Source organism: Panthera uncia, chromosome D1, assembly GCF_023721935.1.
Source record: "Panthera uncia isolate 11264 chromosome D1, Puncia_PCG_1.0, whole genome shotgun sequence".
Classification (NCBI taxonomy): domain Eukaryota; kingdom Metazoa; phylum Chordata; class Mammalia; order Carnivora; family Felidae; genus Panthera; species Panthera uncia.
Window position 1 is genome coordinate 89,091,125 of NC_064808.1, and position 12,759 is coordinate 89,103,883.

The 12,759-nt window shown below is 39.7% G+C and overlaps 1 protein-coding gene across 1 annotated transcript; it reads right to left on the reverse strand.

The window, feature by feature from the left end:
• Positions 1–2,854: 2,854 nt before the first annotated feature.
• Positions 2,855–5,497, reverse strand: PATE3 (prostate and testis expressed 3). Its single transcript, XM_049654864.1, has 3 exons — positions 5,449–5,497; positions 3,487–3,609; positions 2,855–2,983 (listed from the first exon to the last, which is right to left on the reverse strand). Exons 1-3 carry the CDS (start codon positions 5,495–5,497, stop codon positions 2,859–2,861), a joined length of 297 nt encoding a protein of 98 aa, XP_049510821.1. The 3' UTR covers positions 2,855–2,858.
• Positions 5,498–12,759: the final 7,262 nt, after the last annotated feature.

Consider the following 12,759-nt stretch of genomic DNA (forward strand, 5'->3'; position numbering starts at 1 on the left):
ATAGTGCTGCTATAAACATTGGAGTGCATGTGTCCCTTCAAAACAGCACACCTGTATCCCTTGGATAAATACCTAGTAATGCAATTGCTGGGTCGTAGGGTAGTTATATTTTTAGCTTTTTGAGGAACTCCATACTGTTTTACAGAGTGGCTGCACCAGCTTGCATTCCCATGTGTTTCCATTTTTGCTTCCCTCCCACTCTCCCTATACACACACACACACACACACACACACACACACTCACACACATATATATACATATATATGTATGTATATATCTTATTTTTTCTTTTGATTTCTTCTTTGAACCATTGGTTGTTCTGGAGTGTGTTATTTAACTTCCACATGTTTGTAGATTTCTCAGTTTCTTCTTGTTATTGATTTCTGGTTTCATAGCCTTGTGGGCAGAAGATACCTGGTATGATTTCAATCTTTTTAAATTTGCTAGGACTTGTTTTGTGTTCTGTTATATGGTCTATCCTGGGGAATGTTACATGTGCACTTGAGAAGAATGTGTATTCTGTCCCTGTTGGATAGAATGTTCTACAAATGTCCATTAGGTCCATTTGGTCTAAGGTATGCTTCAAGTCCATTGTTTACTCATTGATTTTCTGTCTGGATGATCTATCCATTGCTGAAAGTGGAGTATTGAAGTTTCCTGCTACTATTGTGTCATTGTCTATTTCTTCTTTAATCTGTTAGTGTTTGCTTAATACATTTAGGTGCTCCAATGTTAAGTTTGCATATATTTATAATTATCATATCTTTTTGATGAATTAGCTCCTTTATCATTATGTATTGACCTTCTTTTCCTCTTATTACTATTTTTGGCTTAAAATCTGTTTTGTGTGATATAAGTGTAGCTACCTGCTTTATTTTGGTTTCCGCTTGTATGGAGTATCATTTTTCCACGCTTTCACTTTGAGCCTATGTGTGTCCTTAAAACTGAAGGGAACCTCCTATAGGCAGCATACAGTTGGATCTTGTTTTATCCATTCAGCCACTCTGTGCCCTTTTTTGACCGGGGAATTCAATCCATTTACATTTAGAGTTGTTATGGATATGTAAGGACTTACTAATGCTATCATATTGATTGTTTTCTGGTTGTTTTGTGTCTATGTTGTTTCTTTCTTCGCTCTGTCTCTGCCTGTCTTTGCAAATTGATATTTTCCATGGTCGTTTGCTCTTTCTCCCCTTTGTTTAGCTTTTATGCATCTACTCTAGGTTTTTGCTTTGTGCTTACCATGAGTCTTATTGAAGTTACAATAATTGTAGTTACATCATTTTTGCACCTAAGTCTGATGGTGGAGATCAAGTGTTAAGTAGATTAAATAGTCCGGTTTAAGCTGATGGTAATTTCCTTTGATTGTCTACAAAAGCTTCCCCCCTTTTATTTTGAGGTTATTATTTATCTCTTATATTGTGTATTTATTAATAATTACAGGAGCTACAATTATACTAATGGTTTCCCTTTTGCCCTTTGTACTATATAGTTAGGTGGTTAACACACCATCCTATTAGAATTTTCTAGGTCTGACTGTACATGAAGCTAAAGCAGTGTATTGTGTATTTTTGTATGTTTTCATGCCATTGATTAGCATCTTTTCATTTCAGCTTAAATAACTCCTTTCAGCATTTCTTGCAAGTCAGGTCTAGTGGTAATAAAGTCCCTCAGTGAGAGCCAAAGCATGGGAGACTCTTAAAAACTGAGAACAAACTGAGGGTTGATGGGGGGTGGGAGGGAGGGGAGGGTGGGTGATGGGCATTAAAGAGGGCATCTTTTGGGATGAGCACTGGTTGTTGTATGGAAACCAATTTGACAGTAAATTTCATATATTAAAAAAAAATAATAAAGTCCCTCAGCTTTTTGTAAGAATTATTTTTGCATTCTGGATACAAGTTCTATGGAGGATATAAGTATTGCAAATATCTTCCAAGTCTTTAACTTGCCTTTTTACTCTCTCAATGATACATTCTAGTGAACAGACATTGTTAATTTTAATGTGGTCTAATTTATCAATTTTTAAAAATGATTTTGCTTTTTAGGTCATGTTTAAGTAACCTTTGCCTATTCCAAAGTTATAAATGCATGCTATGCTTTCTTCTAGTTTTATTGGGTACTTTTCCTATTCAATTTATAATCCAGCTTGAATTGGTTCCTTTTGCATATTGTAACATAGAGGTAAGCAGCAGAGAAAGATTAGGAGAGGAAAGAGAAGAAAGGACAGTTGTGATGTATCTGGACTACATACTAACAGACCTACAAGTGGCCATGTGTGAGCTATGAATATCACAGTGACAGGAATTTCCTTATTTTCTCCTTCATACTAACGTTGTATGCGGGTGTACTTTGCAGGTGCCAAGAAAATCATGACTGAGTTTGAAGTGAACACTGTCCACTTGGAAAATAAGATTGTGTCTGTAGAGGAAAATCTCAAGTGTCCACCATCCATTTTGCTGCTATTTCTGCTTAATTATAGTAATGATAAAAATGGGAGTTTAAGACAAAAGTATTTGTGAATGTTCAGCTGAAGTGCTTCTAGTCCACCTCAACTATCTTAGCTGATCATAGGGTTTGGGAACAGTCTTGTTTTAAATTTCGCTGTACAGAGCCTCTTGGGACAGGATTCTTGAGTACAGAAATGCCAATCCCTGTCATGGGAGAGGTCTGTTGTTCAGAATCATTATCCTCTGACTGAGATAGAAACCGAGCTGGAGGTGCCAGGAAGGGTGACACTGAATTAAAGAGACAGCTGGGGTACTTACAAGACAGACAAGGCAAAAAAGCAAGGGCAGGCAGGGTATGAAGGGTGAGAAACATCAACACTTCAGAGTGAGGCCTCGGGAGGGCAAATATCTTAGATTTCGATGTTACAATAATTGTATCTGCAACATTTATGAACGTAAGTCCGATTGTGGAAATCAAATGTCAAGTCTCTGCAGAATTTCTGACACACCATATATGATAACTGCAGAATGTTATCTGTAATAAGAAAGAACATAGAAAATAAGTCAGTGATCTAAGTTTTCTAAAGACAAGTCAAACCTGGCACTATTCCTGCCCGTGGAAATTTAATTAGGCATCAGGGTGGGTTTACGGATGGCTTCACAGCTTATACGTACCATGAGGACTGAGGCGGGGAGGTGTAGAAACCACCGGCCCCCTTCATGTTCGTTTGCCTGAGGTCCCTATAACTCTATACAGCTGTTTCATTTCCTTTCCTGCTAGATTAGCAACTAGTGCTTTAGTGTCTTCAGAGTTAGAATCTGGTCCATTTCGTTGGGAATATAGGGCCCCCGTCTTCTTCCTCCTGTCTCATTTCCCCCAATCCTCTTCTGTCTGCATGCACAGGGACCTGAGCTCAGAGGCATTCTGCTCGTCGGTTCCTCTCCTAGACTGGCCGTAGTCAGATACAAAATCGCTGAAGTGCTCTCCTAAGAATTTTCTAAGATTTTCACGGTACCTCTACTGGCCCTCTACCTTACCCTGGAAGATCTTCAAAGACATGCACGATTCAAACGTCTGAGCAATACAGGAACCAAAGCCTCTTCTACAGCGATCTGTCCGTGTGTGAAGGTGGCACGTTACGCACTTCAGAGGTGTCACTGCTGGAGAGTGTAGAGCTGGTGTCAGACCAGGGACACTTTGGAAGGAGCTGGAATTATCTAGACCTGATTGTGGAGGGTGGAGGAGTAGGGGTGACGGCGGGGGGGTGGGGGGGCGGTGGATGAGGAGCTGGTGGTGGGTAGAATAGCAGGTAGTAAGCAGTTGGAGCTCTCACCAACTTCGTATCACAGAGAAATGCGATTGTGAGTATAAAAGGATTCTTCGGATCCCTATTTTAGCCGTTTTAACCTACTCAGAGCAAAGATTTAGCCCCCATGACTTTGGTTTTTCCAGCTTTAAAACAGTTCTATTAATGATGGCCTAGTCAACTTGGCAGCACTGTAGATAGGTGGGAGTGTAATAATGTGGGTGAATGCTTTAAACTATTTTACCCAAGGGGCGCCTGGGTGGCTCAGTCGGTTGAGCGTCCGACTTCCGCTCAGGTCATGATCTCTCAGTTCGTGGGTTCGAGCCCCATGTTGGGCCATGTGCTGACAGAGCCTGGAGCCTGTTTCAGATTCTGTGTTTCCCTCTCTCTCTGCCCCTCTCCCACCCACACTCTGTCTCTGTCTCTCTGTCTCTCTCTCTCTCTCTCAAAAATAAACAAACATTTTTAAAAAAGAAAAAAAGAAAAAAATATTTTACCCAAGCTAGGTTATTAACATTCGCCGCTTAGATATTATGAGGTAATATACTCTGTAATTTTGAACTTTGAATTGAATGTATGTAAAGTCCTCATGAATTACAACATATTAGTAACACTTCCCATGGTATTGTGGGGTGAGCTAATCAGAAATACAGGTTTAATAAAACAAACAAAAAACCTCTCCCTGGTGCACCTGGGTGAGAAAGGAAAGTAGCATTTATTGAGCATCTGATTTGGGCCATGCTTTCTCACTTTGCATCTGATTTAATCATCACAAGAGCCTCGTGAGTAAGTATTTCCCCATTTCTCAGATGAGTAACCAAAGGTACAGAGATTTTAAAACAGCAATTTTTAAAAAAAATTTTAGTGAGAAATAATTGTTCTTGTTTTATTTATTTTTTTAATATAATGTATTGACAAATTGGTTTCCATACAACACCCAGTGCTCATCCCAACAAGTGACCTCCTCAACGCCCATCACCCACTTTCCCTTCTCCCCCACCCCCCATCAACCCACAGTTTGTTCTCAGTATCCAAGAGTCTCTTATGATTCGCCTCCCTCCCTCTCTGTAACTTTTTTTTCCCCTTCCCCTCCCCCATGGTCTTCTGTTAAGTTTCTCAAGATCCACTTACCAGTGAAAACATATGGTGTCTGTCTTTCTCTGACTGACTTATTTCACTTAGCATAATACCTTCCTGTTCCATCCATGTTAAGACAGCAATTTAAAAATTCTGGTTCTAGAGCATCCAGTATTTCCTCTCCTATAATCACTTGTTTTCATATAAACTCCCTGATAAGGGTATCAAAAGTCATTGTCTAAAACAAACTACAAAATTATTCATTATAGACTGACCAGCTGTCACAGCAAATGGGATACAGATTTATGAATGGAAAGGATGACTTAAGGAAAATCTTGCTAGGATTTTAGATTATGGGGAATGGTAGGGACAGAATGGGGAAAGAGTAGGAAGGGGCAGCCATAGAGGCTTGAGCCCCTGGTGAGGAATGGCAGAATGTTGAAAAGGTCAGAAAAGTTGGCCCGTAAGGCAGAAGGAGCATTCTGAAGAATGGCTTCCCCTCCCTTATAAACGTGGTCAAGGCTCAGCCCTCCATGGATACCTCCTGTACACGTAGAGTTTCCAAAGGCTCCTGAGATCCTGCCTCTGGAGCCCACTTCTCAGGTCTGTGACTCACCTACAATGAAGCAGAAAAGGAAGGAGACTATCAAGAAGTGTTTGTCCATCCTGAACCAGAAGTCTTCTGTACAGGAGGAAAAGAAGCCAGGAACTGCAAGAACAGCTCTTTAGGCTATAGGGAGGAAACCTTCTTCTTCACAGGGCAGGAATTATTCATGCCTAAGGGAAACCAATCACACAAGCTTTTCTCTGGAAGCTCAAGTTCATTCTCTCTCTACCCCATAGCAAAGCATAAAGATAATTAGTAAATTTGGGGGTTTACATTAAGCTAACTTGGTTTTTTAATTATAATCTTTAGCACAGCAATTATTGTTATAGTAACTACATTATCATTCTTACTCTAATTTTACAGAGAGGGAAACTGGGGCTTGGTGAGGTCCAGTATCTTACCCATGATTACATATCTAGTGGAGGCCACACTTTCAACCGCCTTGATTCAATGCCTCTTGGAGATTTATTCATACAATCAACGAATGAGTATTATTGAGAGCTTTGGTGTTCCAGGTACAGTTCTGTGTGTGCACGTAGAGCAATGTATAAGTAAGAAAAGATCACGTAGCTCCTCACCCGATGGGGAAGAAACAGGAGAATGAAAGAGAAAAAGATGTATAATCTATGACCAAGCTGGGCCTTCAGCCTAGAACTTCTGATTCTCAGCCCAGAACGACTTCACCTTAGCAGAAATCTGTCCTCCACAGTCAGGGACTATTTACTCTGTAGGGCTGGGAGATTCTTGCTAGAATTACCACACAACATGATCTTTACCAAATTTATATTGTGAACTGGCTCATTTTTCTATGATTTAGGTATCTATCTCTACAAAAGTTAACTCAGTTAAGGCTCACCATGGGTAAAGCACTGGGAAACCATGACTAACCCTGGCATCCCAAGTCTGCTTAACCTGTGTCAGTGAGCTGATGGCACCTTGGCAAGAGGTATTGGGAATCTTCCATGCAGAGCTAATTTAAGGACATATTCTTGCTTGTAGGAACAATACGTTCATTAAAACATATCAAGTATGACATTTTTAGATATCAGGTGAAGATTGGGTGACATGAAGTCTTACGTCAAATGCTGCAAAAGTTACAATGTTCTTTTTCTATGACCAGAGTGTGGAGCCGATCATTGCCCAAGAAGAGAAACATGGGGGAATTCGTTTCTTCGAAAAGAATTGATTCTAGAATGAAAAGCCAGATTGTGAAGTCTTGAGTCTAGTTTTCTATTCTGCCATATTTCAGGAGGGCATCTTAGAAACTGGATGGCATTTTTTTCAGGACTTTTCAAAGGCTTATCAAGAAGGCAAAGCCCTGAGCCTTTGGTGCTTGGGTTTACAAGGCTATCGGGGCATTTCATTTGTCACCTATTTTCTCTGATTTATCTGTTTAAAGAGAATGACTCTAAAACCATAGCAAATGAAGTAAAGAACATTCCAGGTTAAACTGCAGTTGGTTTTCAGTGTCTACTCTTCTTTCAAGGTTCCCCTTGGCAGATGCTTTCTGAAAGGCCCATTGAGTTTTGAATCTCCTTTCTGCTGGATTATTTCTAGTTAAGATTGTGAAGTTTTGCAATTCTACCCAAACATTGGGTACCTGACTTACTCCTCATCCTCCCCCAGAACCTTACCCATCAAGTTTTTTCTTGGAAACAATTTCCTTCTTCATTTAGCACGGCATAGGAAAGAATAAGTATTAGAACCTACTAGAGGCTGTGTGGTACAATGCAAAAAGAGGATTTTCCTGGGAGTCTGAGACTTTTGGTTGATTACTATGTAATTCATGGCATCTTTAGCAAGCCATTTATCTGTGATTTTTAGACTTCAACAATTCTATGGTCCTTTACGACTTTAACATTCCATGGTTTCATAATGTAAATCATGAATATGGATACTAAGATCTGTTATTCTGACCTAGCATTTTGCCTGGCACATGGTGATGTGCTGAGCATATGACGGATAAATCTCACATGATACCACTATCCACAATCCCACTGATACAGAGTCCCAGATTAATGCGCCCCATGGCAAGAAGGCCATCTACTCAGCCTAGATGCCATTTGTCCTGCTCTGATGAGACAGCAGAACATTGTGTCCTCATATTCATTCTTGGCTTCAGGGTTGGTAACTGAAATCTTGGTGATACCACAGATGAGCAACCCTCTTAATCTGGCTTCTAAATGCTGTGCTTTTGTTTTTTGGAGGGAACGGACATAGAGTCAGAAGTCAGGCTGCTTTGTTCCTTGGCTTCCAGGGGAAGTAATGGCTTTTCAGAGTGTATATAGAGTGTGAAATAATGATCTTTAAAAAGTGTGGTGGCGAGGAGCCTGTTTGCAGGGCCTAGGGAAATCACCCTCTTCTTCCAATTGCTGGTGATAAGAGAGGTGAAGGAGAGAAGAACAAAACCAGCATTTATTGAGTGCTTGCTACGTGCCACACATGGGGCCAGCCACTTCTACTCGCATCGTTTCATGGAGCCCTCACAACACCCTGGTGGTGAAGCGTCCATGAAGCAGCCCGGCTGAGGTTCAAGCATAGATCAGTGTCACTAACATTCTCTTTGTTCACAATATTGCTGTTAATATAATGTTTTAGATGAAAAGTCCTGATGGTAATGAAAAGTTTCAAAACACCCTTTCAGGACTGTTTATGGACTGAATTTATGCAGGTGTGGTAACAGATTTTTGTTAGCACCTTATCTTGGTTCAGGACTGTTTATGGACTGAATTTATGCAGGTGTGGTAACAGATTTTTGTTAGCACCTTATCTTGGTTCCTGAGCAAAATTTATTAATATGGGGTTTAGTGGCCTCTTAGTTTCATGAGGTCCATGAACCTTGCTAGAAAATTTTAAATTTTTCACTAACCTCTTGTCAGGGAGCAAGAATTGCTGTCCCCTTCAAGATCCTTCTAGCCAGACTAAGAATCAAATTGACATGAGACAGATTAACAGGAGAAAATCAAATTTAATAGCATATCTATGGCGGATCCACACAGACATAGAATATATATATATATATATATATCTCCCCAAACTAAGGAAAAGGGGGCAAGGGTCTGGGACCTCACAGGATAGGAATGCAATTTATGGGAAGATTTTAAAAAAGAATAAATATTTGGTAAACAAGTATTTGCTGGGCCACTCCGAAACAGTGGGACATGGAGAACTAGGTTCCTCCCATCTACCATACCTAGCTCTTACCATGTTGGAGTTTTATCTATGGGTGATAGCTCTCTTCCTGGAGCAGGTCCTCCATCTAAATTCTTTCAAGAGGTTGAGGGGTGCTTTTCCTGAATCTGCTGGCTTTTGATTGATTGCTTTTTAACTCAAAATAATTTTCATGCCAAAGTGGTCCATCTTGGGGCATCCCGCTCTTGGCTACACTCTAAAGGATATCAATCACTCCCTTCCATATTCAATGTTGGCAACAAACTACAAAACGTTAGCAGTGCCTAAGATTTTGTTCCTAATAGAAGTAAGTGAAAAAACAGGAATCAGATGTCTTCATTTGCATCTTTGAACTTACTAGGACACAAAGGTCACAGTGGTTTTATGTATGTGTGTGTGTGTGTGTGTGTGTGTGTAAGTGTTCTTGTGAATGCAGATAGAGTAAAAGTGCATCTCACTTCTGTCTGTCCAGAAACTATGTCTTAGAATTTGGAATTTTTCCTAATAAGAAAGCTCAGTTGGAAAGATTTGGCGTGTTTCTAAACGTAGTTGTGCCATTTTACAAAACCCTTTTCTTGGGGCTTCTGCACATTTTCTTACCAGCCTGCTGAATAAATAGAAGCTCCACTTATATCGGATAAACTTTGGTGAACCATGTCGGCACTGATTCGTGGACTGCAACGAAGGAAAAAACTCTGTCATCCATTTTCCTTGTCCAGCAGTTCCTATTTCTTTAAAACCTTGAAGCAGCCATTGAGGAATTGGCACTTATGCCACACCCCTTCATTTTACAATGGGATGAAACTAAAGCCACCTTCAGTGTTGCCAAGCTTCCCATTTCCTTCTGGTTTTGCTTGCTCTGCACATGCTGAAGCCATCGAAGAATTCTTACATCATGAGTCTCCCCTGGGAAGTGTAAAAGTCAACGAACGACTTTTTGTCAATAGGTAAAAAAGGTGGTTTTATCATGCAGAACTTTGAGGGAAGCAAAAGCTCCCTGTCTCTTTCTGCAGACAGACGGAACTCCTACAATGCTGGGTGGGCGTCTGGTTTTCCTCACCTCCTAGCTACTCACTTGTTTTGTGACAGACATGCACTGACAAAAGACTATTCAGACAACTCTAAAAGAAATTCTGTCATCAGCCAGAAGAGCCATCGACTTTATCCAAAGTAATTTTCTAAATCATCACATTTTAAAAATGCCTTTGCAGGGAATAAGAAAATCTTCTCTGTCACCACCGAAGTTCTCTGGCTTTCAAAGGGACAAACTTTAGTACCGATTTTGATAAGTTTTATTTGTTTGTTTACTTTTTAAAGAAAAAGCAAAACTACTCTTGAAACAATTTGAAAAAGAGGACTTTATTCATGGTCTGGCTCACCTAAAAGATACTTTTAACCATCTGAATGAGATAAAAATTTGCACTCAAGGTTCTGTATTTATCGTTAAGGTGTTACAGAAAAATTAAAGATTTCTTGGCTGAATTGCCGATATTAAAGAAGAAGGTAGAGGTCAATATCCTTGCAAATTTATGTTCTTTTCCCCCAACTTTATTCAGATATAATTAACATGTAGCTTTGTGTAACTTAGCAACTTTCAAGAAATGTAGCACAAGACTGTGACTTGTAATCGCAATGCTGTGCATTCAATTCCTAGGACTTACTCATTTTCTAACTGTAAGTTTGTACTCATTGGCCAACATCTCCCTCTCACCCTCTTGCAAATGTTTAAGTGCTGTGGGAAAAGCTTTAGCAGGATGGAATTGAAATACAAAATTTGTTGTCAATTTATTTGGCTCTTTTCGTGTGCTTCATTAGTAAACAGATTGAACATCTGTTCAAATCTTTTGTCCCTTTCATTAATATTTTCCCAGAGTTATTGATACATGCTTGACATATAACATTGTGTAAGTTCAAATTATTAATAATGTTTATTATTATTGTTTTTAAAATCTGTAGAATAAGTAGTTTTATTCTGTTTTATTCCATATTTTGTTAGGAAATGGTCCCTCTATTTCGATTTTCTGGAAGAGATGGTAGAGAATCTGTATAATTTCTTCCTTAAGTTTTTGGCAGAATTCACCAGTGAACCTATGGAGGGTACGGGGCGGGGGGGGGGGGCTCTGTATTTTGGGAGGTTATTAACTATTTAAATTTTTTTAATTAAAAATTTTTTTAGATTTACATCCAAGTTATTTAACGTATAGTGTAATAATGATTTCTAGAATAGAATCTCATGATTCATCACTTACATATAATACCTAGTGCTCATCCCAACAAGTGCCCTCCTTAATGCCCCTTGCCCATTTAGCCCTTCTCCCCTCCCGGCACCCCAACAGCAGCCCTCAGTTTGTTCTCTGCAGTTAAGAATCTCTTATGGTTTGCCTCCCTCTCTGTTTTTGTCTTATTTTTCCTTCCCTTCCTCTATGTTCATCTGTTGTGTATCTTAAATTCCACATATAAGTGAAGCCATATGATATTTATCTATCTCTGACTTATTTTGCTAAGCATAGTATGCTCTACTTCCATTCACATTGTTGCAGTTGCAAGACTTCATTCTTTTTAATCGCCGAGTAATATTCCATTGTATATGTATGTACCACATCTTTATCCATTCACCAGTCAATGGACATTTGGGCTCTTTCCATACTTTGGCTATTGTTGATAGATGCTGTTACACATTGGGGTGCTTGTGCCCCATTGAAACAACACAGTTGTATCCTTTGGATAAATGCCTAGTAGTGCAATTGCTGGGTCGTAGGGTAGTTCTATTTTTAATTTTTTGAGGAACCTCCATACTATTTTCCTGAGTGGCTGCACCAGTTTGAGGAATGCAAGTAAGGTTTGACATTAGAGGAAAGAATCAACTTAATTGTCCCCATTCATGGAAGAAGAGAAACAAAACTTCAATGATAAAAACCGAATATCAATTTATAATAAAATTATCATCAAATAACAATAGAAGAGAACTTTTAAAATTTGATAGAGTGTCTATTAACATCCACGTAATGGTGAATTATCAAATCAGAAGTCCTTCCAACAAACTGTGCAAGAACAACTGGATAGCCCTATGGCGAAAGATGTAACTTTGCCTTTACACCATACAGAAATATTAACTTTACATGGATCATATATGATATATATAAACTAAAATGATAAATCTTCTAGAAGAAAATTTAAGAGAAGATATTCACCACATTCAAGTAGGCAGACTTCTATAATGAAACATGGAAACACAAATCATAAAAGAAAAAGATTATAAATTTAACTTCATCAAAATTCAAGTCTTCTGATTTCTAAAAATCACTACTAAGAAAATACAACAGTAGGCTACAATTGAGAATATACTTCATATGTCTCACGAATATACCATTTCATGTGACTAGTGAGGCCTTTTGAGCTTTTGAACCCTGCCCCTTTACTGAGTTATCAAGTCTGAGTTGACTCACTCCCAAATGTGAATATCAGCCTAGAAAATACATCACAAGGCTTCCTTGGACTGGGCTTCAGTTTTCATTAGCACTCAGTAGCAGATCCATAGCTGCTTTTCAAAAAAGCTAGAGCTGTGTCAAGGAGGTGAGAAGTCGCAATCTCCAAGTGGACGTTACCTCTTTGTTGCCAGAAGCTCCAACGTCTATCATCAGCCACAGTGTCTATAGTTCAGAAAAGTCATTACGGTTGAAGGGCTCAGAGGTAGAGAGTGGGCCACAGCTTTTCCCCTAAGGGAAAAAGTCCAGGTTGTTTACCACACACACACACACACACACACACACACTTCTGGGGTTACCACAGCTGCAGGGAGATTGTTAGTCTGTGGTCGGGAGGGTGGCGCATGCAGGGAGGAGGTGAGGCTAGTGTGTAGGGCATGGCTGGAGCAGTGGGAAGTTTTTTCCTCCTCTTCCACACCTTCTGTCACTATTGGTACGGCCCCCCTCACTCCTACATAACTCCCCCACTCTGGGGCTCTCTCTTTTCCCATCAGGTGCTGCTGTGGCTTTGCCCTGCAGTCCTCTGTGCTTTCAGCCAATATATTCATGATCTGCTGTGTAGCCAATTTCCTAAACCTTAGTGGCTTAGAACAACAAAATATATTATTTTGAAGTTTCTGTTGGTCAGGAATCGGTGTGGCTTAGCTGGGTCCTTTGCTTCCGA

What these genes read in the sequence shown, in the direction of transcription:
- PATE3 (XM_049654864.1), bottom strand. Translation starts at nt 5,497, where the DNA reads ATGGACAAACACTTCTTGATAGTCTCCTTCCTTTTCTGCTTCATTGTA. An exon ending in CCTTTTCTGCTTCATTGTAG is followed by an intron (nt 3,610 to 5,448) that starts GTGAGTCACAGA and finishes TACACTCTCCAG; the next exon opens with CAGTGACACCTCTGAAGTGC. An exon ending in GTCTTTGAAGATCTTCCAGG is followed by an intron (nt 2,984 to 3,486) that starts GTAAGGTAGAGG and finishes TTCTTATTACAG; the next exon opens with ATAACATTCTGCAGTTATCA.